The sequence below is a fragment of the Rattus norvegicus genome, chromosome 4 (assembly GCF_021556685.1).
Source record: "Rattus norvegicus strain SHRSP/BbbUtx chromosome 4, alternate assembly SHRSP_T2T, whole genome shotgun sequence".
NCBI classification, from domain to species: Eukaryota; Metazoa; Chordata; class Mammalia; order Rodentia; family Muridae; genus Rattus; species Rattus norvegicus.
The window spans coordinates 10,000,321-10,028,249 of NC_141537.1; the positions used below are offsets into that span (position 1 = coordinate 10,000,321).

Consider the following 27,929-nt stretch of genomic DNA (forward strand, 5'->3'; position numbering starts at 1 on the left):
GGGATGAAGGCTCGATGCTCACATGCACATGTTAGCTGGGGATGAAGGAATGATTCTCACATGTACATGTTAGCTGGGGATGAAGGTTCGATGCTCACATGTACATGTTAGCTGGGGATGAAGGCTCGATGCTCACATGCACATGTTAGCTGGGGATGAAGGAATGATGCTCACATACACATGTTAGCTGAGCTCACGTGCACATGTTAGCTGGGGATGAAGGAATGATTTCTGTTCTTGCTAACCATCTGTCAGCCGTATTTCCTTTCATATAACAATGACTAGATTTCTTTCATTTCAAGTTTTACAATTCCAATCAAAGAACTTTGAAAAATACCCCACGTGTGTATTTGCCCTTACTGCCATGCCAATCTCAGCACTGACCCTAAATACCCATCCCAGAGAGCCCGAACAGGGCAAACCTTCCCCTTTCAATTAGTGTGTATGGCTCAGACCGTCTAACTCAATCCAGTCTGCCAGTCAAGAAGAAAAGACAGCTCACACCAGGCATGGAGACACAGCGTTTGAAACCCCAATGCTAGGGAAGGGAAGACAGGAAAGTCACCAGCCTGTACTGAAGCAGAGGAGGGAGGGGAAGGGAGGAAGAAGAGAGTTTTAAAAGTCCCTCTGTTGGCTGTGTCATACTCCCAGCACGCTGCTGGCACGTGCCCCAGGAGCAGAACAGTGATGAAGACACGCTTCAGGAATAGCTTACAGCTACAGGCCTTTAATGTGGGGAAGAAGTCAAAGCACCTTACCCAAGAAGCTTATACCTTATACAGCGGTCGGCGCACGTCTATGGGACAGTTCTGTATGACTTCATCAACGACATCCGAGATGGACTCCATAAAGTCTGGGTTGGCAAACTAAAGTTCATACAAATATGAAACATTCGTTATACATCTCCTCAAATAACACAAACTATTTTCAAACAACGTTTTAAGACTTCACTTTTAGTGACGTGTGTGGGCTTGTCTGAGTGTGGGTTTGAGTGAGTGCAATGCCCACAGAGACCAGAAGAGGTCAGCATGTCCCATGGAGCTGGAGTGTCTGAGTACTGTGCCCAGGCTTGAGCATGTGAATGCAGACCCCACAGAGACAGGGACAGCATGTCCCCCCGAGGTAGAGTTACAGATAGTTGTGAGCCAGTTCACCAGCTGGACATTCACTGGTTTTACAGGGACAGTCATAAAACACTGTCTTAATCCCACTTTCATGCAGGCCAATGCACACAGTCCTTGAGATTAGTGACTGCTTTATTACTACAGGTCCCCTGAGATCAGTTTCAAATCCATTTTCTTCTATTGCTCTTCAGAGATCTTCCTCATCCCCAGGATAGCCCCAACCTTAATTGTTAAAGCAGGTACACCAGGAAGCCACACTGGAACCACCAAGTAACACAACCAACTTGCTCACTGGGCCCCTTTACTGAGAACTGCTCCTCGTGCACACTAGGGGGCAGCATCAGTCCACGCACGCGCGCACACACACACACACACACACACACACACACACACACACACACACACACACACACACTGCTCTCAGACACTCAGCCCTCTTACCTCAGGGTGAAAGAATATTTCTGGTCCCAGGAACCTCTCATAACCAACATCTATAATGAACTTCCTCTGGTTGATTGCATTGATCCCTGTATACTGTTTGATCCACTTCCGGGGATCCACGTCATATTTAGCAAATTCCTTGACAATATCAGGGCATATGTAACAGTACTTCTCCTGTGTGTACATAAAAAGACATGGCCAGCACTGATAAGTCCCAATGTCTCTGCCCTCTGACCAATACACAGGAACCCACATCTTACAGACACCTCTGAATTCACCTCTGCCTACACTGTGACTCTCGTGTGGCTAGACCATCTAGCATGTGTCCCGTTGTCCTTCAGCTCAGACATGGCTACACTTGACCAGGTAAGTCTGCCTTCTCTGCAATGGTGACGCGTCACTACCATGTTCTCCCTAATTTTGCTGACATATTGTTTGAAATATCTATCTATAAAGCGTCAGCCTTGTCTCCAGCCGGGCTTTGCTTGCTCCCTCAGACTCCCTGTCAGGTGCCTGCTTCACTGTCTTAGCAAACTAAGCTTGGCCCATTCTAGAATGCAGAAGCCAACTGCATCCTAAAGAGCAACTGTGGGGTGTGTGTGTGTGTGTGTGTGTGTGTGTGTGTGTACACGTGTGTGGGTGTGTGTATGTGTGTCTATCTGTGTGTGTATGTATGTATGCATGTGTGCATGCGTGCATGTGTGTGTATGTGTGTGTGCACGCATGTGCACCTGTGTGTGTGTGAGTGCACACATGTGTGTATGTATGTGTGCGTGTGTGCATGCGTGTGTGCATGTGTGTGTATATGTGTTATGTGGGGGGTGCGTATGGGTGTGTGTATGTGTGTGTGTCTGTGTCTCTGTGTGTGTATGTGTGTGTGTGCATGTGTGTGTACGTGTGTGTATGTGCGTGCACACGTGTGTGTATATATGTATGTGTGTGTCTGTGTATGTGTGTGTGTGCGTGCGTGTGTGCGTGTGTGTGTATGTGTGTGTGGGTGTATGTGCGTATGGGTGTGTGTATGTGTCTGTGTCTATGTGTGTGTATGTGTGTGCGCACATGTGTGTGTATATGTATGTGTGTCTGTGTCTGTGTATGTGTGCCTGTGTGCATGGGTATGTGAGTGTGTATGTATGTATGTGTGTGTATGTGTATGTGTGTGCATGCGTGTTTGTGTATGTTTGTGTATGTGTCTGTCTGTGTGTATATGTGTGTGTATATGTGTGTGTGTCTGTCTGTCTCTGTGTGCGTATGTGTGTGTGTGCGTGCACACGTGTGTGTATGTATATGTGTGTCTGTGTATGTGTATGTGTGCGTGTGTGCATGTGTGCATGTATGTGTGTATGTGTGTGCGCATGTGTGTGCGTGTATGAGTGTGTGCACACATATGCACATGCGTGTGACTTAAGGAGTGCTGTCTATCCCCCTGTTAAATGTCTGCTTGATCCTCTGACCACAATGTACCTGAGAATGTACCCTGCTGGTTAGGTATTCTAAGGCACTTGAGCAACACTGGAGAGACACAGTCAATGAATTACTCAGACAATCTAGCTGAGGATCAGACTCTAGGCAACTGACATAAGTAAATGACATGGCATAAGTTAGCAGGCACTGCAGAGTAAGAGAAGCAGAATCAGGCAGGAGCCTGGGGTTGCCGATAGATGGCTCCCACTGACTTAGGGGAAAGCTTGGGAATACTGTGGTCTACAGGGAAAGTCTGAGGACTTTGCAGTCCTCGCCCCGGCCACCCAGGAAGGCCTGGCTCTTCCCTTCCGCTTGACTTCAAGTCTCCGCAGTCCTGAGAGCCCAGGTCCATGAGGCAGGGACAGGTGACATTCTTTCTGTCCAGCCCTCTACCTGCACCATCCCAAAAGGATTCTTCTCAACTAGTATCAGCCAAAATTCGGAAATCGTCTCTCATGCATCCTTGCATTCAACCAGCTTCCAGAGATGCTTGGCTGAGAGGAAACAGCAGGAGAGTTACCCCTCTGCCCTGCAGCTCAGAATCAGAGCTTCATGAGGAGGCCACACACCACACTCCACATCAGACCCCTCTCCAGGTCCTCCTGTTGCTAGATGAGAGCCTTGAACACTCAGGAATCTCTTACATTTTGATTGTTTTGAATGTGTTTTGGTTTTGCTAGCTGAGAAGAAAAATCCCTTTTAATGGTCTGTAACTGCCCCCGCACCAGTACAAGGATGGGTGAGGTCAAGTAGACACTCTAAATAATGACCTAAGAGCCACTCTGTTCTTCTGTTACTAAGCTCATTCTCCTGTCTCTGTTCTAGCACGTAACTGAGGCTGGAGACATGCAGGTGCATTCCGCTTAAGGACTCTGAGATCTAGACGGGCAGCGTTCTGTTCTGAGGTATATTCTCAGGGCACAGCGCAGGCAGACACCACCGGGTTCCTGACAGCTGCTGCCGCTGAGACTCACCTCCTGATTTTAAACAGCAGCATGGAGGGAGATGTAGGAGCAGCATGCAGCTAACTGAAGGTTTTGTTTAATTAGGCTCCAATTAAATGATGTTCTACTCCACACACCGGTGGCTCAACACCAGCTATCACGTGCTTTCTGTGTAGGAGAGCACGTTGAACCTCAAGTCCCCAGCACACAGAACTCAACAGCAATCAAGGCCCATGCTCTCAGGGGGACAGGAAGGGACAGGAGGGGACAGTGGCATTGAGGGGATGTCCAAGCACCATTTCTCTCTCACCCCCAAACCAGCCAGGTTCCCTTCTGTTTTTTACCTTAATGGCTTTTGCGGTCTCCAGTGACTGCTCAGGAGGGATTCCCACCTCCCTCTCCCTTAGCAGCTGTTGAATGAAATACGTAATATCTCTACCTGCAATTGGGATGTGTTTGATGCAGCTTCCAATTACATAACCTTCTGCCTGGAGAGGAAGAGGATGCAGGACAGCCATGTCAGTAACCACAGTCCAGAGCCCATGCACTCAGGAGGTCCCCGACCTCACCTTCCCGGATGCCACCCTTCTGGGCACTGAAGTAGCATTTAAAGGCTCCCACTTGTGAGGTTCTGTACCTAAGGTCTTTTTAAATGACTGCATCTACAGTTCCATTAATATTTAAAATTCTAAATGACTCCAATAGCCTCATTCTCCATAAGCAACCAAAATGTTTCCATTAGGAACATGTGGGAAACGGCACAGGATTATTCATTCCTAAAAGCTGCTGCTGCCCGAGAGAAGAGTTGCAGTAGACACAGTAATTCTTCCCTCTAACTACACAGAGCAGGCTTCGTTCGTGCACTCTTAAACCATCGACAAAGCTCCCCCTAAACCAAAGTTGGCAACTATGGAAAAGTACAGAGGACTGTGATCCCCAAAAGCCTGGACCCAGACCCCCATCCCTAGTGTGGAGCAAATGCCCCGAGGGCATTACAGTGTCTACAAAACAAATCCTGCGTGTCAAACATGTACTTTAATGGCAGATACTAAGCATTCAAGAAATGGTTCTGTCCAGCACACTGAAAGTGATTCAAAGAAGATAGCTAACTGGTGTCGGCTGAAGACCAGGACAATGTAGGATCTGGATCCTCCCTGACGCCTTCCTGAGCTACTGAAGGAGTGTCTGTGAGAGGCCTGTGGGCATCCACAATAACTCCGCTATCTATCAACTGGCAGGACTAATGCCTAGAGTCCACATGCCCACAGCAGCGATGCCCCACCCCCCACTCAATTCTGTGGACACACACTTGCCACAGCAGCCACAAGCCTGGCCACCCATACAGCTTGTCTGCAAAGACCCAGGTGTGGGGGCACCGGTATCAGTTCCACACTCTAGCACTTCATGGTTTCTGTGCCACAGGGCCCAGGGGGAAGAGAGGACATGAAAGTGAACGACAGCTCTGTGCTGCGTGTGTGTGTGTGTGTGTGTGTGTGTGTGTGTGTCTGTCTGTCTGTCTGTCTGTCTGTCTGTCTGTCTCTTAACCAAAGCTTGAAAAGCTTTGCAGTTTATAATGTGATTGTCTAGATGGGTTTATGGGTAATTTTTTTCTCTATTGTTTATTACTTTATCCAAATTTTCAGTAAGAAATTAATCTTTGTAAATGGGAGAAGAATCTAAAGTAATACACAGTGAAAATTACAAAAACCCTTTCTCTCTGGACCTGGGCTCTATGTGAAATGTCTTCTCTTCCTACCATACATTTGCTGAGTGACCCTTGACCCTGGGCAAAGTGAAAGAGTGACGAAAGAGCCTCTGCTCACCGTCACCACAGTGTAGAGATGATGGGAGCAACTGCAGGCAGACCTGGGGCCGGTGCAAGGAGCTGAGGTCTGCTCTTCAAGAAAGCAAGCACAGCAGAGAGAAGCCCGAGGCCAGAGTGGTGTCACCTCCTCCAGCAATTCCCGTAAAAGCCAGCATCTGAGGTCGCTCTGAAGGGTCCACTCCTCCCAGGAAGAGGGCATGCGGGCAGGGGTACGGGAGTGACAGGGACTTGGATTGTTGTCCTCCCTGACTACCAAGCCCCTCGTGACTTCAGCTTTCAGCAGACACAAATCAGCAAAAAAGGAAGTCCGCCTGTTTTGCTTGGCTTTGGCCAAGTTGGGTTTTATTTGTTTGGGTTTTGTTTGATTTGTGTTTGTTTGTTTGTTTGTTTGGTGTGTACATACACACACATGTACAAGAAGGCAGGAGTTCCATTTTGTGGAGCTGGTTGACACAAGTTCTCATGTGTCCCAGGCTGCCCCTAGGCTCAGCAAAGACAAGAACAACCTTTCTCTTCTAAACCTGCCTTCACCTTTCAAACGCTGGGATTACAGGCTTGTGCCGCCCCACTCAATTTTGGATTTTTTAATACTCTTATTTGCATTTTAAAATTATATTTAGGGGACTGGAGAAATGGCTCAGGAGCTAAGATCATGTACTGCTCTGCAACAGACTGAGCTCTGTTGCCAGCACTGACAGCAGACAGCAGACATAATAACTCCAGTTCCAGCGGTTCCAACATCTCTGGCCTCTTGGGAGAACCTGTATTCACATGCACAAACCCCTACAGAGACACATACATACAATTAAATAACTTCTAATTTTTTTTTCAAAACGTAAACTTATTTAAGGTCTGGTAAAATAGCTTAGCAGATAAAGGTGCTTGACCTGCGTTTGATCCCTGGAACTCACATGATAGAGAGAACTGACTCCCACAAGATCATATGATCATGACATGCACTCCCATGTAAATGCAGTATGCACACACATACACACACATGTACACACACATGTACAAGCACACACCCATACACATGTGTGCACACACGCGCGCACATATGCACACACATACACATGCACACACAGACATACACTCACACCCACAGAATTTTTCAAAAGCGAAAGACTTCAAATTTAAAAAAGAGCTCTATAGCAACATTTCTGGTATTCTGGTTTCTTTAAAAACACAGAAATATTATAAGAATGTGTTTTCATTTTGGTCCCAGGTGTGGGGATGTAGGACCACTTCCAACTGACCACAACAGCTGACTATGATTTTGTCAGCTACAGATATCTTCTGTTATTGTGTGACATTTGGGATTCTGGGAACTTTTCAGATGGTATAAAAATAAATGCTGGAACCCTAAGAGACGGAGTTGGTGGTTGTCTTTCCTTCCCTCCCTCTCTCTCTCTAGCCTTCTTTCTCTCATATTTAGTAATAGGGGTAAAACCAGAGGAAGGGTGGGGAGAAATAGAGCCCATAAGTAGCAAAAAGAAGCTACAGAGCTTCATATATTTCATGTGTGTTTATAGCTATGGTTGACATAAATAACTGTGGTTAACACTGTAACTATAGTTACTAAGGAAAGCTGAAGGGGGGTGGCCCGGATTGACTGACTTTCTACTGACACTAGTTGATTTATTTTTAAATAATTCCTTCAAGTAATCCCTTGGGCCAAAGAAAGACATGAAAGCCTCCTGCAGTTGGAGTCAGAAGTGACTCTCCTAATGACTTAAGACTCAAAGGTGGTATGGTGAGGAGCCCTACAATCAAATGGGAACTCTCCCTTCTAGGTCTTTAATTCATCCAGATACAAGAGAAAGTTCTCCAAAGCCCCAGATGGTCAGAGCCCTCAGGACATGCCCTGAGCCTCGGCTTTGACGTCCAGAGTGCTCTCTAGCACAGCTCAGAATGATGACGTCTTGGTTAGGATTTCCACTGCTGGGAAGACCACGACCACAGCAGCTCTCTTTAGTGGGGCTGTCTTACAGTTCAGAGGTTCTGTCATGGTGGGCGGCATGGTGGCATGCTGGAGGACACGTGCTGAAGGAGGAGCTGAGAGGACCACATCTGGATTCCCAGGCAGCAGGGATGAATAGCCACATAGGCCTGGCTTGAGCATCTGAAACCTCAAAGGCCACCCCCAGTGATGCATTTCCTCTAACGAGGCCACACCTCCTAACAATGTCACTCCTGTGGGTCATTTTCATTCAGGCCACCACAATGAACCAGGACACTGAAGTGACACTCATGGGAATACAGCAGAAGTCTGACAAAAAAAACCCAATCAAACAAAACAAAACTGTGACTACAGAATTTGCTCCATAATTCAAAACGACCAAAGGCATAAACATAGCCATCTTTCGAACTCTTTCTCACCTTCTTGGACTCTAAATTACCACTGCCAAGGCTGGCATGGTGGCACATACTTTTAATGCCAGCACTTGAGAGGCAGAGGCAGAGGCAGAGGCAGAGAGGTGTCTGCCAGTTCAAGCCAGCCACGGAGAACCTGTCTTAAAATAAAAAGAAAGATAGAAAGAAAGAGAGGGGGAAGGAAGAAGGAAGGGAAGGAGGGAGATAGGAAGGGAAGGAGAGAGGGAGGGAAGGAGGGAGGGAGGGAGGGGTGGACAGAGAAATGGAGGGACAGAAGGAGAGAAGAAGGAAGGAAGGAAGGTCCCATTGCTGTTTCTACTACAGCACATAAGCATGTTGCTCGGAGGAGACTGAGTTTTGTTTTGCCTTTTTTGCATCTTCTCTTACCCAGGGTCAGGTTAACCCTCCGAGAACAAAGCAAGAGCCCATGCTTACCACCGGGATAACATGGGTGACGCCATCTCCACTGTCTATGACTATCCCCGTCAGGGTGCGTTCACCAACTTGCCGGGATGTCCAAGAGGCCGCCAGGGCCAGCACTGCCTAGAGAGACATTGAAGAGAGGCATAAAACCCAGGAAGATCAGGGGCCGCCGCTGGTCTCAGATTCTGCAGTGAACTCTTTCTGACTTCATACACCTGACAAACTTCCCCTTCCCAACCCCACATCTCCCAAATTGCAATTCTCACTTAGTCAACATGCCAGTTTTCACTTCAAATGAAGGAGTCCAGTTTTCAACAAAAACCTATACAGTTTTACAAACAAAATCAATGAAATGGAATCCCACTGCTAAATCATTAGATTTAACTTCTAATCTGCTGAGGGTCCAAGCGCAGCCACAAATACTGCAGGCTAAGACACACACATGGAGCGTTTGTTTGTTTGTTTGTTTGTTTGTTTGGGAGTTTATCTGTGGTTAAAGGTAGGGTCTTACATAACCCAGGCTCATTGTGTACCCAAGAATGGCCTTGAACCCCTGATCTTCCTGCCTCCAACTCTGCACAGGAAACCTGCAGAGCCAGACCAGCTTTATTCAGTGGCAGTGACGAGTGTCTGGCCAGGCTGAGCACAAACTGCCCTGGGACTGCTGCTTCTGACACTGTCAGAATCACAAAGACAACAATGTGGTTTGTTTGTTTTTTTTAATTACCTGTACTGCAATGTAGAGCCCTGGTACATTAAATGATTCAAACATGATTTCTGCAAGGTACTCTCTGTTCTCTGGTGTGTTCAGTGGAGGTTCTGTCTGTAAGAGAACATTATCTACATCAGAACTATAAAAAGGCTAACCCACAGGTAGGTTGGCCAGGGTATTCTAGAACTCCCCAGTGTAAAGACCGGCTTCACTGAGGGCGACTACTGTCGCTTACTGTGGGTCTTAAAAGCGTTGACAAGGCAGAGTGAGGCTGGGTGGGGCTTCTGCTCTCACGACTCACCCAAAGTTCAAAGTTCGACCAGTCACAGAAAAAGGGCTTGTTCATCACCTCCCTAAAGCAGAGAGCCCTGATGCGGGGCACCACAGGCGGGAGTGAGACTCATGACGCCAGACCCGGTGCCTGGGCCAGAGGCAGCCGAGCTCTCCAAAGAAGCAGCAGAGGTCAGGCAGAAGCTTCCTCCCACCTGGCACTCACAGCAGCAGTGGCAGGCTCAGCCATCACACTCCAGGATGACTGCCATGTTCCCCGGGCAGCAACCTCCTGGGCATACAAAGCCCACACTCACACATGCACTGAGAGCAAATGCTAACAGTCAATATTATGTAAAAATGCTAAAACAAAGAGAAAAGTAATTGAAACATAAATGGAACAAAACCATACACACACACACACACACACACACACATACACACACACATATACACACACACATACACACACATGCACACATACACACACACATACACACACATGCACACATACACACACATACACATACACACACATACACATGCACATACACACATACACATGCACACATACACATGCACACATACACACACATGCACACATACACACACACATACACATACACACACACACACACACACACACATATGAAGAAGCAGCCTACAATACTGCAAACTGGAAATTCTGGGCAGCAACCTGATGTCACAGTGACCTTACAAGACAGGGCAATCAGCGTACAGGTACACTAAAGCACAGTATAAAATCGTCTCAGGCTGTGTGCACAGATCCTGGTGAAACACAGATACATTTAGCATTGAGACCTCAGCCCTAACCCCGTGGTATCTCATTATGTATGCTCAAGTATTCCAAAATCCAAACACTCTGGTTGCACACGTTTTGAGTAAGGAACAGTGGTTGTGTACCTAGCGTGGCATGGGAAAAAGCAGGTAGAATCTTGAAAGACTCTCAGCAAGTCGAGAAGCCTTTTAAAAACAGTGACTACCACCAAGTAGGACAGAAATCACCAGACAGCAGAAAATGAAAACAAGGGGTTGTATTCTTTCAAAACAGTGAAGCTCTACATCTTATATTCATGTAAACTACAAAAATCAATGAAAATCTTCTGGGCCCTTTGGCAAAAAGTCCACATTATCCTTTATTCTGGACTCAAGAGTCCCCTAAAAACCCATGCATTAAAGCCCTAAACCCACAACCATGACCTCCCTCTTCCTCTCGCCTACTGTCTGCCTCCCTCCCCACCTTTCTCCTTACCACATTGGCACAGGGAAGATGTCCAGCAAGGACTCAGCAAGAAGGCAGCATGGAAGGGCCAGGAAGAGGCCCCCGCCAGGAACCAGCCCAGACAATACCTGCCTAGTCTTGAACCTGCAGCCTCCAAAACTATGGAAAATACACGTCTCTTGATTGAGCCACTCTGTCTGTGGTATTGTCAGGGCAGCAGAGCACATGATGAACACTTCAAGCAGGAAATTATAGCCTCTGGCTTCAGTATGGTTACTTTAACTCTGTGGTGCGCACAGCTACACAGTCTCCATGAGAGAAAGGGAAACCCAATAATTTGGTATCTGGCCACAGCATCAATCTAACATTTTTGCAAAACCAAAATGTTTATTAACTGTGCATAAACTCATAAAATTAATATTAATGCTGAGAAGGTCTTCTATATGCTGCTCAGGGTGAGGTGAGCAATGGACTATATACAATCCCAACACTGTGACTGCTTGAGAATCCCAAATTAAACCCTAATTATCTCTATATAAAGAGTGCTCAGAGAAAGCCTCCTTGCTGAGAACTAGCCTTCATAGTATAAGAAGGTGCAATGCAAGCTGCCACGGAGGCAGCAGCTGGTAGTCCTAGCCAGCCGTGATGCCTATGAGCCACGGTAATGACCAGCCCTTAGGACGGCCCTAAACGACAGTGCTCAGACTTGCTGGTAACCAGCAGCTCTCTAATCAAACCCAAGCTTTCTTAACAACCTGGCACTGACCACCTAGCAAACCTGCCAGGGCAATGGAGGTCATGGGTCTTAGAGGAGAAGCTGCTAACACTACTTTACTAGACCAGCATTCTAAATACTTATTCTCATACCCACAGGTAAGTGGAAATCTCATCTCTGACAGCTGGGCGTATGCCAATTTGACACACGAGCTAGAGTTATCTGAAAGAAAGGAATCTTAATGGCCTCCATGAAACCCAATGGTAAGGCATTTTATCAATCAGTGATCAGTGGGGGAGGACCCAATCCATTGTGGGTGGTCCCATCCCTATATTGGTAGTCCTGGGTTCTATAAGAAAGCAGGCTGAGCAAGCCAAGGGAAGCAAGCCAGTAAGAAACATCCCTCCATGGCCTCTGCATCAGCCCCTGTCTCCAGGTTCCTGCCCTCCTTGAGTTCGTGTCCTGAGTCCCTTCAAAAATGAACAGTGCTATGGATGTGTAAGCTGAAGAAACCCTTTCCTCCCCAACTTGCATTTTTGGTCATGATGTCTCATCACAGCAAGAGAAACCCTGACTAAGACATCAGCCCTCTCCCGTTAGAAGTTTGATTTTGTAGGAGACAGAGACCACCACATAAAATCACAACTGGTCAAAATACAAAGAATACCAGGTCACAAGGTGCCCGGCTGAAAGAAATACACCTGTGACCTAAGGCTCAGAGAGCAATGAAGAAGAGGGGACAGAAAGATTATAAGAGCCAGGGGTCCAGGAAGTGCTTTGAGATTACAAAGCAACCTCCTAGAAAGGGCAGGGAAGCTTCTCACCCATGCTACTGGAACAAAACCAACAAGAGGACTACACATGCCGATGTGGAAGGCCATGACGCTCCACCCCTAGACATCAACCAACCACTGCTGAGAATTAGGTTTTCCCAGGGAGGAGTCCCCTGACTGGTTATACAATACCATGTGCTCAGCCCTGAACTCACATACATAAAAGCAGCACTAAATGGACTCAGCAGGTTATACTTATATATCTATGTGTTTATACACGTAACAATAATAATAATAATACAGGTAATGAGTTTGAGAGACAGCGAAGGGTACATTGCAGGAGTTGGAGCAAGAGAACACAGGAGGGGCTGGATGGAGGAAAGGAGAGGAGGGGAAACGATATATTCTAATTAAAATGTGTAATTATTAAGAAAGAAAAGAAAGATCTATACATAGAATAAAATGGTATGTAGAGGTGGGCACAGTGCTACACACCTTTTATGCCAGCACTCAGGAACACAGGCAGACAGATCTAAGAGTCTGACAGCAGCCTGGTACATGGGGAGTTCAGACACACACACAACAAACAGCCTGCATGCCTGTATCCACAAAGACTATGCTGTGTCTCAGGGACCAGAAGCAGGAGTTAGTGTCTGAAAACAGAACAAGTACAGGACAGGAGCCAGCTGCCCGCTATACAGCTGTTCTGCTGACGGCTACGGAACGCCAATGAGAAATGTGTTCCATAAGCTTGTGAATTTGAACACGTGGACCCCATAGGTGACGCTTTTGGCTTTTAGGAAACGTGGACTTGCTGAAGGAAAGACGTCACTGCGAGTGGACCTTGAGGTTTTATTCTCTCACTCTACTTCCTGTTTGCTCTCTCTGGTTCGTGTCAGTTTCCTGCGCCTGTCATCATGTCTGGCGCTTGCTGGCTTGCCTCCCAACCATAGACACTCTGGAACCTTAAGCCAAAATAAACTCTCTTCCTTACGTTGCCTTTGGTCACAGTGGTTTATCACAGCAGTAAAAGTATAACATAAAGACTGAAAATAAAACTGGAGCACAGACCACCAAGATGGCTCAGTGCATGGAGGTGGTGCCGTCGAAGCTGACCTGAGCTCACGCCTCGGCGCGTACATGGAAGAAAGAAGGAACTGACTCCTACACGCTGTCTTTTACACGTTGTCTTCTGACCTCGACATGAGCACACACACAGCACTCATACACACAAACACAAAAATAAATAAGTACAGTAGCAAGAAAACGCTGTATATAAAATACAAAATCGTGGGTTAAAAGACTGAGCTAAACAGACGGCTCAGTGGTTAAGAGCACTGGCTGCCCTCCCAGAGGTCCTGAGTTCAATTCCCAGCAACCACATGGGGGCTCACAACCATCTGTAATGGGATCTGATGCCCTCTTCTAAAGACAGCAACAGTGTCCTCATATACATAAAATAAATAAATCTTTAAAAAAAAAAAAGAGGGAGTGAAAACCTACTAAACGTTACCAATCGCTGTGCTAATGTGTCGAGGCTGAGAAAGGCACAGATATTGGTTCCAAACATCCTGGTCCCTCCCTTCATCTCTCCTGTCAAAAAGGAGGGAGCTTACACACCTGGGTGTGACTGGACCAGGGCCCACACAAACCCCTCGCATAGCAATGCAGCCCCCTTCGCTATAGACTAAACTCTGACAGAAGCAGACCCACCACAGAGCTGGAGCAGACACGGCATGGCTGTGGCGCTCTGACCCATGGGGTCCCAATGCGTAACATTCGAGATGGGCAGAACGCAGCACAAGGCACGGAGCAGCTGAGCTCTGTCTAACGGCTCGCCTCAGACCTATGAATTACCTATTCCAACAGGTACTATGAGGGGTACATATTAGCGCCGTGTGGCCGTTACTGGTTAGTCACTGACTGATACTGGAGACGGCAGCAGGCCCAGACAGAAGGCACGTCATAGACTTCTTTGTGAGCCAGGATGACTGAGCAGGTAAGTTCTAGCCAATAAGATACCAAACCGGACACCAAACAATAGATCCTCCCTCTCCCCTCAGAATAAAGAAATCCCTGAAGCTACAGCAACCAACCCTGGGACAGTCTGCATCCCTACCAGAGAAGCCAGGCATCAAGTACACTAGAGAAGAAAGACCCCGAGACACCAGAGAGCATCCATGCCCAACACCAACTGCCTGCCATAGACTTATTTTATCAAGAAAATCAGAGCCCCCAACTTGTCTGAACTACTATTCTTAGACTCCTATCACTGGCTACAAATCATAACCCACCATCTTTGAAGCATTAAACTCTACTTCTACTACAGGAAACACTTGTTACACAGTCAGGGTCTCTTGGTTCTGGAATCAAAGTCAGTGTGCCTGAGGGTACGCCCTCATAACCCATTTCCTCCTCAGCCTTTTGTCTCCTTCTTCCTGTCCATCACCAAAGGACAAGTCACCAGGCAAGGGTGCCCCTGGAAGGCACACTTAATAAAACATTCCCAAACCTTTACACGAGAGCAGAGTTTCCTTATTGTGTTAATGTTGAAGCGTATGATTAGAACATCACATAAAATTAAATTGCACGGATACTGTAATCCACAGCAATCATAAAACTATCACCTGGTGCTGATATAAAATGAATAACTAATGAGTATTATGAAAAATAATCTGTATTTCTCCGTGAGCTGGAAAACTGATGCACATACCTAGTTCTACCCTCAAGCCCCTCCATAATTGCAGTTTAAAAAACATTTTTATTACTATTATTGGTATTTGTGTGTGCCCGTGAGCACAGACTCACAAGTGTCACTCACGCCATGAAGTTCAAAGGTCAACTTTTGGGAATCCTGTCTCTTCTTGCACTGCGGATACAAACTCTGGGGACCAAACAAGTTTGCAGAGAATGCACTTTTACCTACTGCGCCGTCTCACTGCCTAAGAAACAACTTTTAAAATACAAACGGCCAACGAAAAGAGAGCCGGGGAGGAGGTGAAACATGTCAGGTGGGCCAGCAGAGACTGAGTGGACCCATCAGCCCATCTCTCTCTGCGCTGACGAGTGGCCACTGAGCTGGGAAGGGCTTGTCCAAGCCACCACTGATGTGCTGCTCAGTTTTATGTCAACTTGACACAAGCTCGGATTATCTGAAAGGACGGAACCTCAATCTTAAGCCTCCACTGAGATTCAGCCGGTGGTGTTTTCTGAATTAATGATTGGAGGGGGAGGGCCCAGCCTACTGTGGTCCTGGGCTCTATAAGAAAGCAGGCTGGTGAACAGGCCATCTTCTGTAACCAGGCAAGGCCTCAAGTGGAAGGACTGGGACACCAACCCAGCCACAAAACCTTCAACCTACAGCTTGTCCTGCCTGGAGAGTGCTCTAGAATGGGGACCTAGAAGAACTGTATCAGAGACCAGGGAAACTTCATCCAGCAACCGATGGGAGCAGATACAGAGAACCACAGCAGAACACTAGGCAGAGCTTGGAGAGTCCTGTGGAGGAGGGGAGGAAGAACTGGAGGAACCAGAGGAGCCAAGGACACCACAAAAATACAGCACAGAGTCAACTGTCCAGGACTTATGGGGACTCACAGAGATCAGGGAGCCTGTAGGGGTCTGACCTCGGTCCTCTGCATATGTGCTATGGCTAAGTAGCATGGTGTTCCTGTGGGACTCCTAACAGTGGGAGCAGGGGCTGTCCCTGACTCTTACGCCTACTTGTGGGATCCTTTTCCTCCTACTGGGTTGCCGCGGCCAACCTTGCTGTGATAGCATGTGCTATCACATGGTCTTCTTGTAGCTTGTAGGGTGATGTCCCTGGGAGGCCTGCTCTTTTCTGAGAGGAGGAAGGGGTGGGGTGGATGTTGGGGACAGGGGGCTGGGAGGGAGAAACTGGGGAGAGAAAAGGGAAGGGAAACTGCAGTCAGGATGCAAAATATGAGAGAAGAATAAAAATTAAAGAAAAAAAGGAAGGGAGGGAGGGAGGGAGGGAGGGAGGAAGGAAGGAAGGAAGGAAGGAAGGAAGGAAGGAAGGAAGGAAGCTAGTTGGCTGAGCGAGCCAGTAAGCAGCACTCCTCCATGGCCTCTGCATCAGTTCCTGCCTCCGGGTTCCTGTGCTGTTTGAGTTCCTGCCCTGACTTCCTTCAGTGATGAACGGCTGTGGAAATGTAAGCCACATAAACCCTTTCCTCCCCAACCAGCTCTTTAGTCATGGCGTTACACTGAAGCAAGACAAATTCTAAGACAACAGTCCAAGGAATTGCAGAGCGTGACATACACGATGAAATTAGCATAGTGAGATCCATTTCTTTGTTTGCTAACCAAAAACCTGATTTAAGAGGGGGTGGAGAAGGAAAAGGAAAAGGGATGTGATGGTGTGAACCTGTAATCCCAGACCTGGAGACATGGAGACCAGTAAGTCCCTGGAGCTTGACAACCAAGCCTCCTAGGCTACTTGGTAAGTTTCAGAACAGTAAGAGAACTGTCCCCTTCTCTCTCTCTCTCTCTCTCTCTCTCTCTCTCTCTCTCTCTCTCTCTCACACACACACACACACACACACACACACACAATGGATAACATCTGAGGCTGCAGGAGTGAGCACACAGATGTCCGGTCATCCTGGTCTCTCAACGCTCACTATCACCAGCGGCGTCACCACATCATGGCCCCGGTCACCCTCCATCGTGCCCCACCTCAGGCCACACCCCACCCCCATCACAATGCTTTCGTTGGCTCCTTACTGTTGCCACAATGGCAGGTGGTCTTCCCTGTTCTTTATGAGTTATATTCATAAAGTCTGAAAGATCTCTTCTGAAGTTACAACTTGATTTCCACTCAAAACCACTGTGATCCCAATTGTTTGTGAGGCTGAGGCAGGAGGATCACAATTTTGAGGCCTGCCAAGGTTTCAGAAAAAGAGAGTTCATGCCCAAACTCAGCAACTTTAGACCCTGCTTCAAAATGTGAAAAAAAGGGGCTGGGGATTTAGCTCAGTGGTAGAGCGCTTACCTAGGAAGCACAAGGCCCTGGGTTCGGTCCCCAGCTCCGGAAAAAAAAATGTGAAAAAAGCAGAGACGAGGTGGGCACTAGGGTATGTGGTGGGTATTAGGGGCCTAAGTGGCAGGCACTAAGGGTGAACCTAGGTGGCAGAGTGCTTGCCATGCAAGCCTCAAGGCCTAAGGTTCAATTCCCAGAACAAAAAAAGAAAAAAGGAAAAGAAAAACCCCAAAACTCTGTAAAGCATGGCCCTGGCAAACATGGTGGCCGGTGGCTCACACTCCTAATCGCAACCCCAGGAGTCTGAGGCAGCAGGACTGTTGTGGGTTGAAGCCAGAGTGTGCTACACAGTAAGTCCCAGGCCAGTCTGGGCTATAGGATGCCTCAAACAGCATGGTTTTGTGTTCAGGTCTGGGCGGTTCAGTGCTAAGACAAGCACAGGATTCCTATCTGCCACCAGCTCAGTCCACAGGCCAGCATGCGTCTCTAAAAACCTCGGTATGACTCTAACCAAGCAAGTGAATGATCCATATGACAAGAACTTCAAGTCCCTGAAGAGAGAAATTGAGGAAGATCTCAGAAGATGGAAGGACCTCCCATGGTCATGGGTTGGCAGGATTAATATAGTAAAAATGGCCATCTTACCAAAAGCGATCTACAGATTCAATGCAATCCCCATCAAAATTCCAACTCAATTCTTTATAGAGACAGAAAGAGCAATTTGCAAATTCATTTGGAATAACAAAAAAATCCAGGATAACGAAAACTGTCCTCAACAATAAAAGGACTTCTGGGGTAATCACCATCCCTGACTTCAAGCAGTATTACAGAGCAATAGTGATAAAAACTGTATGGTTTTGGTACAGAGACAGACAGATAGACCAGTGGAACAGGATTGAAGACCCAGAAATGAACCCACACACTTATGGTCCACTTGATTTTTGACAAAGGAGCCAAAACCATCCTATGGAAAACAGATAGTATTTTCAGCAAATGGTGCTGGTTCAACTGGAGGTCAGCATATAGAATAATGCAAATCGATCCATGCTTATCACCCTGTACAAAGCTTAAGTCTAAGTGGATCAAGGACCTCCACATCAAACCAGATACACTCAAACTAATAGAAGAAACAGTGGGGAAGAATCTCAAACACATGGGCACTGGAGAAAATTTCCTGAACAAAACACCAATGGCCTATGCTCTAAGATCAAGAATTGACAAATGGGATCTCATAAAACTACAAAGCTTCTGTAAGGCAAAGGAAACTGTTGTTTGGACAAAATGACAACCAACGGATTAGGAAAAGATCTTAACCAATCCTACAACAGATAGAGGGCTTATATCCAAAATATACAAAGGACTCCAGAAGTTAGACTCCAGAAGACCAAATAACCCTATTAAAAAAATGGGGTACAGAGCTAAACAAAGAATTCACAGCTGAGGAATGTCGAATGGCTGAGAAACACCTAAAGAAATGTTCAACATCTTTAGTCATCAGGGAAATGCAAATCAAAACAACCCTGAGATTCCACCTCACACCAGTCAGAATGGCTAAGATCAAAAACTCAGGTGACAGCAAATGCTGGCGAGGATGTGAAGAAAGAGGAACACTCCTCCATTGTTGGTGGGATTGCAGACTGGTACAACCATTCTGGAAATCAGTCTAGGGGTTCCTCAGAAAATTGGACATTGCATTACCTGAGGACCCAGCTATACCTCTCTTGGGTATATACCCAAAAGATGCCCCAACATATAACAAAGACACATTCTCCACTATGTTCATAGCAGCCTTATTTATAATAGCCAGAAGCTGGAAAGAACCCAGATTCCCTTCAACAGAGGAATGGATATAGAAAATGTGGTACATCTACACAATGGAATACTACTCAGCTATCAAAAACAATGACTTTATGAAATTCACAGGCAAATGGATGGAACTAGAAAATATCATCCTGAGTGAGGTAGCCCAATCACCAAAAAACACACATGGTATGCACTCACTGATAAGTGGATATTAGCCCAAATTCGTGAATTGCCCTAGATGCAAAGACTACATGAAACTCAAGAAGGATGACCAAAATGCGGATGCTTCACTCCTTCTTAAAAAGGGGAACAAGGGTTGGAGAGATGGCTCAGTGGTTAAAAGCACTGACTGCTCTTCCAGAGGTCCTGAGTTCAAATCCCAGCAACCACATGGTGGCTCACAACCATCTGTAATGATATCTGATGCCCTCTTCTGGTGTGTCCGAAGACAGTTACAGTGTACTTATATATAATAAATAAATCTTTAAAAAGAGGGGGGGAACAAAAGTATTCATAGGAGGGGATATGGAGGCAAAGTTTGGAACAGATACTGAAGGATCAGCCATTCAGAGCCTGCCCCACATGTGGCATATATATATATATACATATATATACATACATATATATACATATATATATATATATATATATATATATATATATATATATATATCCATCCCCACCAAAACTAGGTAAGATGGATGAAACAAAAAAGTGCATGCTGACAGGAACCAGATATAGATGTCTCCTGAGAGGCACAGCCAGAACCTGTCAAATACAGAGGCGAATGCTAGCAGTGAACCACTAAACTGAGAACGGGACCCCCATTGGAGGAGTTAGAGAAAGGATTGAAAAAGCTGAAGGGGGGCTGGGGATTTAGCTCAGTGGTAGAGCGCTTACCTAGGAAGCGCAAGGGCCTGGGTTCAGTCCCCAGCTCTGAAAAAAAGAACCAAAAAAAAAAAGAAAAAGAGAAAGCTGAAGGGGTTTGCAACCCCGTAAGTACAACAATGCCAACCAACCAGAGCTTCCAGGGACTAAACCACGACCCAAAGACTGTACATGGACTGACCCTGGGCTCCAACTGCATAGGTAGCAGAGGATGGTCTTGTTGGGGCACCAGTGGGAGGAGAAGCCCTTGGTCCTTCCAAGGTTGGACCCCCCCCCGATGTAGGGGATTATCGGGGGGGTAAGGGGGGTAGATGGGGAGGGAGACACTCTTATAGAAGGGAAAAGGGAAGGGTTATGGGGATGATAGACAGGAAACTGGGAAAGGGAATAACATTTGAAATATATATAAGAAATACCCAATAACAAAAGAAAAGAAAAGAAAAGAAAAGAAAAGAAAAGAAAAGAAAAGAAAAGAAAAGAAAAGAAAACCTGCTATTACCAGCTTGTTCTCACTCTGTACCTCCAATGCCCAGGTACGAGAGTCACAAAGGACAGTCCTGTGTGCTCCTAAAGGGCTGGTGATATGAGTCATGCAGGGCTTATACACACTAAAGCCTTAGGCGCACTAAACCCCAAGTCCTCACCGAAAACAGCCATTAGATGTCTCCGCTCCCTCCCACATCTGCTTCCCTCCTTCCAGCTCCACCCGCTGACAGGAGATGGCTCCACTGGGAAAGAGCTTGCCACACTAGTCCTGAGTTCATCCCCCACGCACACGCAAAGGTTCAGGAAGATCAGCAAACACGCCTGTGAGAGGCAGGGCAGAGGACCCACGTGGCTCCCTGCAGAGCCGGTGTGGGAAGCTCTGGCTCAGTGGCAGACCATGTCTCAAGACATGAAGGTGGTGGAGAACCAGCAAGAAGGCCCAGCCCTTGCCACAAAGACCGGAGTCCTGAGGTGTTGGATCTGCCTGGTAAGAGAGAAACCTGGCGTGTTCTTCTTTGCCCTTCAAGTGCATACCATAGCACACACATACCCCACACTACCACACAAAATCCATAAGCGTAATTTTTTACTATAAAAACGAGGTGGAAGGGCTACAGAGTTTTCTTAGTGGTTAAAATCTTACAGAGGACCTAGGTTTGGTTCCCAGCACACGTCTCTGTCCACTCGCAATGCCTGTAACCCTAACTCCAGGGGATCCAAGGCCCTCTCCTGGCCTCTGTGCTACACACACACACACACACACACACACACACACACCTGACAGAAACAGGAAATTCCCTCACCGTATCCAACACTTGCAGAATTCAAAGTACAGTGTGTACAGTATGACTTTTTTTTAATTTTAGTAATGAATTTGAATATTTTTAAAATTCACCATAGGTGCCTACTAGCAAATGGACTTTTCTAGGCTCACATAAAACACCACCTCCTTTTTCTTCCTAGAAACGGATTGTTTTTCCAGTTTTTATATATATGCTAAACCAGAAAAGGGTGTGTATATATGAGAGATGGGAGGGGGGAGCAGGAGGAAAATAGAGGCAGGACAGAGAAAGAGGCAAAAAATCTGGGTAGCTTTCTGCTTGCCTGCTTGCCTGCCTGCCTGCCTGCCTGCCTGCCTGCCTGCCTGCCTGCCTGCCTGCCTGCCTGCCTGCCTTCTTTCCAGGAAAAGTGTCCTGTGGCATGTGCCCGCACTTCCTCCACAGGCCTTAGATCAGACGCCCTTCAGGCAGAGGCAGAGAAGAGCTGGCACAGTAAGCTGAAGCAGGCAGAAGAAGAAGCAGCTGGGCACGGTGCCTAAAATCCTATCCAAGGGGTAGTCAGTGATAAGCTAGAGCGCCAAGCCCAGCAGGCGGAGTCTGAGACAAAGTAACTCACACACTCTCAATTTCCTGGCTTCCTTTATTCAGTGTAACCACTGTGTGAGTGCAGGAGAGGAAATACAGAGGCCTGTGACACACAAGCTACACCTGACAGTCTGAGTGTAAAAACACACCTAAGAGACAGGTCAGAGCACACTCAAAGACTTGCCTTGATAGACATTAAACATGTAGATTCCATAACTATTGGCCTTGTAGTTACCACCTTCTAAACCAGACAACTCTAAAGAGTGTGTGTAGGAAATAATTATAACTGAATTTGAAACCATTTAACAATATACTTGCATAGAGAAATCCAAAGCTTATTCATGTGAGTTTAATATGCAGCTTATGTTGTATAGAGTTGCTGTTTATGAAGTAAGCATTTTATACCTTGGACTACTTTTTTTTTCTTTTTTTTTTTTTTCTTTTTTTTTTTTCGGAGCTGGGGACCGAACCCAGGGCCACTGAGCTAAATCCCCAACCCCTACCTTGGACTACTTTTAATGTAAAAAGGCTACTCCACAGAAGGAAACATTGTTGAATAGAACAATCAGATCTCATAGATGCCGAGAGGTGCTTCTCCTTATTTCTCTATGCTGATTTGTTTCACAGGACACTTAAGTGTCATAAGCAGAGTCCATGGCTCAGATCAGCTCCCTCTTACAGTAGGATCTAAACACTGCAAAGTGACATCCTCTGCTATGACAGAATAACACTCACTTACTTCTCCAGGACACAGAGGACACAAGAGCTTCCCACCCAAGCCTCCCTCTCTGGACCCTGTGCTGGAGGTTACAGTAGCCACCCCTCCTCTCAGTCTAAGAGACCCACTGACAACTCAAGAACTGGGCAAAACCACCAGGAAGGTTCCTCAGAATGGCTGCTAAGCTTCAGGAAGTTTCCTTCACTACTGAGCAGACATACACGAAGACTCTGAAGTAGCAACACAGAGAATTGGACAGCTGTCCTGAGGCACCAGAGAGCCACAAGAAGATGCCATACTAAAAGACCAGTCTGTCTCCAAGCTGTTGAACTGAGCGGCCCAAGGCAGCCAGGCTCCGGCCTTCCTGAGCTACAGGGTGCTAAGCCTTTTAGGTCCTTGATATTTTTCTTGCACTTTCTGGTATTTGGCCCTAAAAGCAGCCTGATTCATGCCAAAGTCTTTAGGAGGACTTTATGTTTAAAAAAATCCAAGTACTTTGGAATTCGCAGGAATATATTTCTCTTGGTTCCAACTACTCACCATTAAAAAATAATGGTCCTCAGGTTCGGCACGGAGATACTTAAAGACCACCTGTTCCATGAACCTTTCCATAAGATCCCAGTCTTCAACGATGCCATGTCGTATAGGCCACTGGAGCAAAAAGGACAGAAGCAACAAATTCACCACGCAAGCACAGAGGAGGCCGTGTAGGCCAACAGAACGGAGGCATCCTGTGGGAAGCTCCCGGTGATTCGAATATAAACAGCATGGTTTATAAGGAACTACTTCTCCAGTGCGTTTACGGCAGCTCCTCTTAGTACGTGGAACTACCTGGGCAGCCATGGGCAGACTCATCTACATCCAACGCCCTCTGGTCCTTTTGTGATTACAGAAGAAACACTGGTTTTGCTGGTGAAGAGGTGGAGAAACAGGAACTACTGAGCACTGCTGGTGAACTGTAAACTGACAGAACTATTATAGAAGTCAGTGTGGAGGTTCCTGAAGAGAACTAAACACAGAACTACAGTATAGCCCAGGGAGCCCACGTACGGCATGTAACAACTGAAGGACTCCAAGGCATGAACCTGGAAGACATAGGCATGTCCATGGCGACCGTTGTGTATTCACAGTAGCCAAGAAATGGAACCCAGCCAGATGTCAGTCAACAGGTGGGTGGATTCCTTTTAAGTGTAGTACCGGTACACAATGGCCATTTTAAAAAGTGAAATCATGACAATTGCAAGAAAGTGGATGCAAAGGGAGACTGTTGGGGCAAATAAAATAAGCCAGACTCAGAAAAGCAGGGACTGCATGTTTCATATATGGAACCTAGATTTAACTCTCTCTCTCTCTCTCTCTCTCTCTCTCTCTCTCTCTCTCTCTCTCTCTCGTGTGTGTGTGTGTGTGTGTGTGTGTGTGTGTATGAATGTACGTGTATGTCTGTGTGTTACTGTAATGAGTGAAAGCAAAAGGGTACCATGAGTGGAGAGGAAGTGCTCTTAAGGGAGGCAGGAGAAAAGGAGAATGGTGAAGTTCATGGCTCATGAGGGCAGAGAAGAGGAGTGTTTGGAGGGAACTGCAAAGGTGGACAGGTAGACAAAGGAGTTCATGAGGTCATCAGAGGAAGTAGGGAAGAGTAAGAACAAAGTACAGTGACTTGTGTCTATGAAAATGCCAGGATGCAATCCATGGCTTGGTATGCTAAATTTAAAAAGTAATGTAAATCATGTCTTCAAAATGCCTGCTTTAATATTAGTGCTTCTTCTTAGTCACTCAGTCTGCAAGTTTCCAAATCTGACATGAGTTAGTCAACCTGCACCTTCCCAGAAGGGCAGAGCTTGCTCACCCTGCTGACACCGGTGTGACTCGGTACTCCACTCAGAAATGCACCTCTTCAAAAGCAACGCCCCCGTTCAACTAACCACCTCCTCCTGAGCGTAAGAAAGGGACAGCCCACAACGCACAGGTACAATCTCCAGGCACAGCCAGGCTCTGCGAGGCTTGGCTCTGCGCGGCTTGGCTCTGCTCGGTTTGGCTCTGCTCTTACCCAAGCGCACTGCGGCACAACTTTACCTTGGTAGCGTAGGTAGGTTTATCAATGGCTTCATCCCCTATGAAGAAGTCAAGGTCATCAACTCCTCTCAACACCCTCCTCTGGGCTTGGTCAACTACCTTTGCCGACTCTCGGATGGCAATACCTGAAGGGAGAGAGATGTTTTTCTTTCACAAAGACGCCAGCAGTCTCCATGCGCTACCTGAAGTTTCAGGAAATGGACGTGATCTGTATGTCCAAACAAGTGAATGGTGACTGCTTAGGTTGTATCTGGGGTTGGGATGCTCACAGGAGACGTGGCGAGCACATGACGTAACAGAGAAACAAATAGCTCTCTTCTAGTATCATCTCAGTGGGATGCGAGGGAACTGCTTTTAATGTCGGCACAGAAGCAATGTTATTAATCAGCCTCATCTGGAGGACCCCATAAGCAAGCAGGGGATGTTATGGGCCTTATACCCACCTCGGGTTGGGGTGGTTGTAAAATAGGGTGGAGGGCAAAGTTCTATACAACATAGAAGACGAAGGGAAAAATAATGTGCATGTGTTAAGTCATTTTAATGAAATGACATCTTAGTTCTTAGATATAGAGCTTATTTATAAAGAGGGGGAAACTGTGCATTCCAATTAAAACGAAGCTATTGGGTTATAGGCCGGCATCTGTTGCAAAAAGAGAAATATAATTATTCAAACAACAATATCACAGATCTTAGCAGTACATATTAGTGATAATAATCATATAAACTTCACTCCAGAATTTAATGAACTATGAAACAAAGATTCTGTTGCATTGACACCCCTAACCCCTGATCATACTCTTCCCCATCCTCAGGTCTCTGCGGGAATCATCCCCTCCTGGAAACGTTCCCTGACTACCTAGCAGGTGAGGGCACGTTCTCAATGTCACTGGCCCTTCCTACTCCCACCAATACATTCTACAAAAAGAACGCCAACCAGTCTACCACGGGGACTGGAGACACCTCCGAGTCACAAATACATGTCTTCTACTACATCTCCACAGACAGACACATGCAAATCACTAAAGTAAGAAGCAGCAGTTGGGGAGCACTTGGCTGCTCCTCTGTGTGTCACTGTCACTGGGTCCTCAGGGGAGCCTATCAGGTAGGTACTGCTATGTCAACAACCAAGGTCATGCTGCTTCCGAGAGACAGAGCCAGGCTTTGCACCTGAGCAGTTGCCACCAGTGAGCGCTAGAGAAACGTGCTCTGTGTTAATACTCTACACCATTGAAATCTGATAGTGAATTTGGAAAACGCCCAGACTATGCCAAATTGTTCCAGTGTAAGTCTAAACTCTGAGGTTATGCCAACAGAACCTCCTAAGGAGTTTAGTATATACCTGGTGAAGCCACAGTCACCATTGCAAATAAACAGAAATTCCTCAGAGTTCCACCGTGAAAATCCTGTGTGTACCTCCAAAGGCAGGGTGCGTGATCTTTCTGATGATTTCCCCTGTGCACATGAAGCTCACCACTTCCAGGCTAGCTGCTCTGTGGTAAGTGCTCTCACCAGGAAAGGGAGGGATGTGTCCCACCACCTCCCATGCAGGGCTGCAGCACTGCATAATACAGACAGACAGACAGACAGACAGACAGACAGACAGACAGACAGACACACTCACTCAACGGGGACATAGTAGCACACTGAAAATGTGCCTGAATGCTCAAGGGGCAGCAAGATGGAACCACTGGGAGGGAGAAATGAAGAAACACTGTGACAATGGATTCATCCAATAAGTCATCCTTTAAAAGTCACTCTAAAGGAGTGTCCGAGTGAAGGATGTTCCACAGAGCAAATCACAACGGTGACAAGGCACACCCAGGACTCCTACCTCATCTGAAGTCAGAGGCAGTGAAACTGTATCAAAGCCTCCCACAGAGCTTCCAAGTGGCCTTACAGAACCACAAGCTCCATTTCAGTAACTTGCAGACCACCCGTGTGTGGGCCTGAGATTGTCAGTCAAAGCAGGCCACAGCTAACCCTGGGCAGCAGGACCACAGTAGCTTTCTCTTTAGCTGCTAAGCACACTTGCTTTTCAATCATGGGGGTGGGAGGGAAGATAACAGAGCAAAATTCAAATGTTTGTACCCTAGCAGGTTGTGCCCAGCTTTTAAGATTGCTACACAAAGTGGGCATGGACAAGGCCACAGTTAAAAACTGCACAGCTGAGTTTAGTGAGCTTGTAACTGTGTCAGCAGGCAGCCTGGGACCTCCCACAGTGGGACATTTAAAATAAACTCAACTACACACCTAGCTGGGACTGTGAGATACAAACTTTGCAGAATTCATCTTAAAAACGATTCTAGGGTTAGCATGATGACTCAGGGGAAAGGCCCACGCCACCAGGTCTGATGGCTTGAGTTCAACCTCGAGGGCCAACGGGTAGGAGAAAACTGACACCAGCAGCTCATCGTCTGACCTCTGTGCACACTGTGCCACAAGCGCGCACACACATACACACACACACCAATAATAATAATAATAATAATAATAATAATAATAATAATAATAATAATAAATAGTAATAACAAGTAAATGTAAAGCATTATTCCAAAACAAATATACACATAAATTATTTCTAAAAGTAAATTTTCTGACACCCTCAAATTATTATGCAGAATTAAAGAATTTTAAGAGTGAATGGGATATCTTTTTCTTTTTTCCATCATGATGTAACAGTGAAAAGAGAAGGATACAAGAAGGGCCTGGAGAGATGGCTCAGTGGTTAAGGACACTTGCAGCTCTCCCAGAGGACCTGGGTTCTACTCCTAGCATCAGTTGGCTCACAAGCGCCTGTAACAGGCCCAGGGCAATCTGGCACCCTCTTCTGACTTCTGTGGGCCAGATATGAATGTGATGCACAGACATGCGTGCAAGTAAGTTACCTGCACACATAAAATATTTTTCTAAAAGAAGGAAAAGATACAGAGTTATTTTATCGTCTGGCAAGAACAAGCGAAATATGTATAAGTTTCTGTTAAACTGTCAAGCCAGAGGTACAAAATGTGAGGTGGTGAGGGGAAAAAAGAGATCCCACAATTCATGACATTTCTCACGTCTGCCAAGAGTCTGGGGCAAAACATGAACCAAAAGAAAAGAAAGCCATGCTCCACCCCCCCCCCCAAAAAGCCTAAGACTTAACAGGAAATAAAAGAGGACAAACAGAAATGTAAATGACAGTAAAGTAAATCTTATCCCTCCCGGTTCTGAGCCTAGGTCATAACAAAGCTAAGTTTTGGTGGCAGAAAAGAAGGGGGAGGGGAAGAGAGAGGTGGGAGAGAGGTTGGA

General features: G+C 46.5%; 1 protein-coding gene across 6 annotated transcripts in view; it reads right to left on the minus strand.

Annotated features, from left to right (window-relative positions):
* Actr3b (actin related protein 3B) overlaps positions 1–27,929 on the minus strand; it is a 95,322-nt gene that overhangs the window by 20,777 nt on the left and 46,616 nt on the right. For 4 of the 6 annotated variants that reach the window (XM_087657935.1, XM_087657936.1, XM_087657937.1 and 1 more), the window contains 7 exons: positions 24,642–24,766; positions 23,109–23,219; positions 9,322–9,417; positions 8,607–8,714; positions 4,318–4,461; positions 1,566–1,739; positions 774–866 (listed from right to left, as the gene is read on the minus strand). In XM_087657935.1, the coding sequence (XP_087514061.1) occupies positions 774–866; positions 1,566–1,739; positions 4,318–4,461; positions 8,607–8,714; positions 9,322–9,417; positions 23,109–23,180 (687 nt within the window). In that variant the 5' untranslated portion in view covers positions 23,181–23,219; positions 24,642–24,766. The remainder of the gene's footprint in view (positions 1–773; positions 867–1,565; positions 1,740–4,317; positions 4,462–8,606; positions 8,715–9,321; positions 9,418–23,108; positions 23,220–24,641; positions 24,767–27,929) is intronic. The other 2 variants (XM_087657940.1, XM_087657938.1) reach the window with 1 other exon arrangement.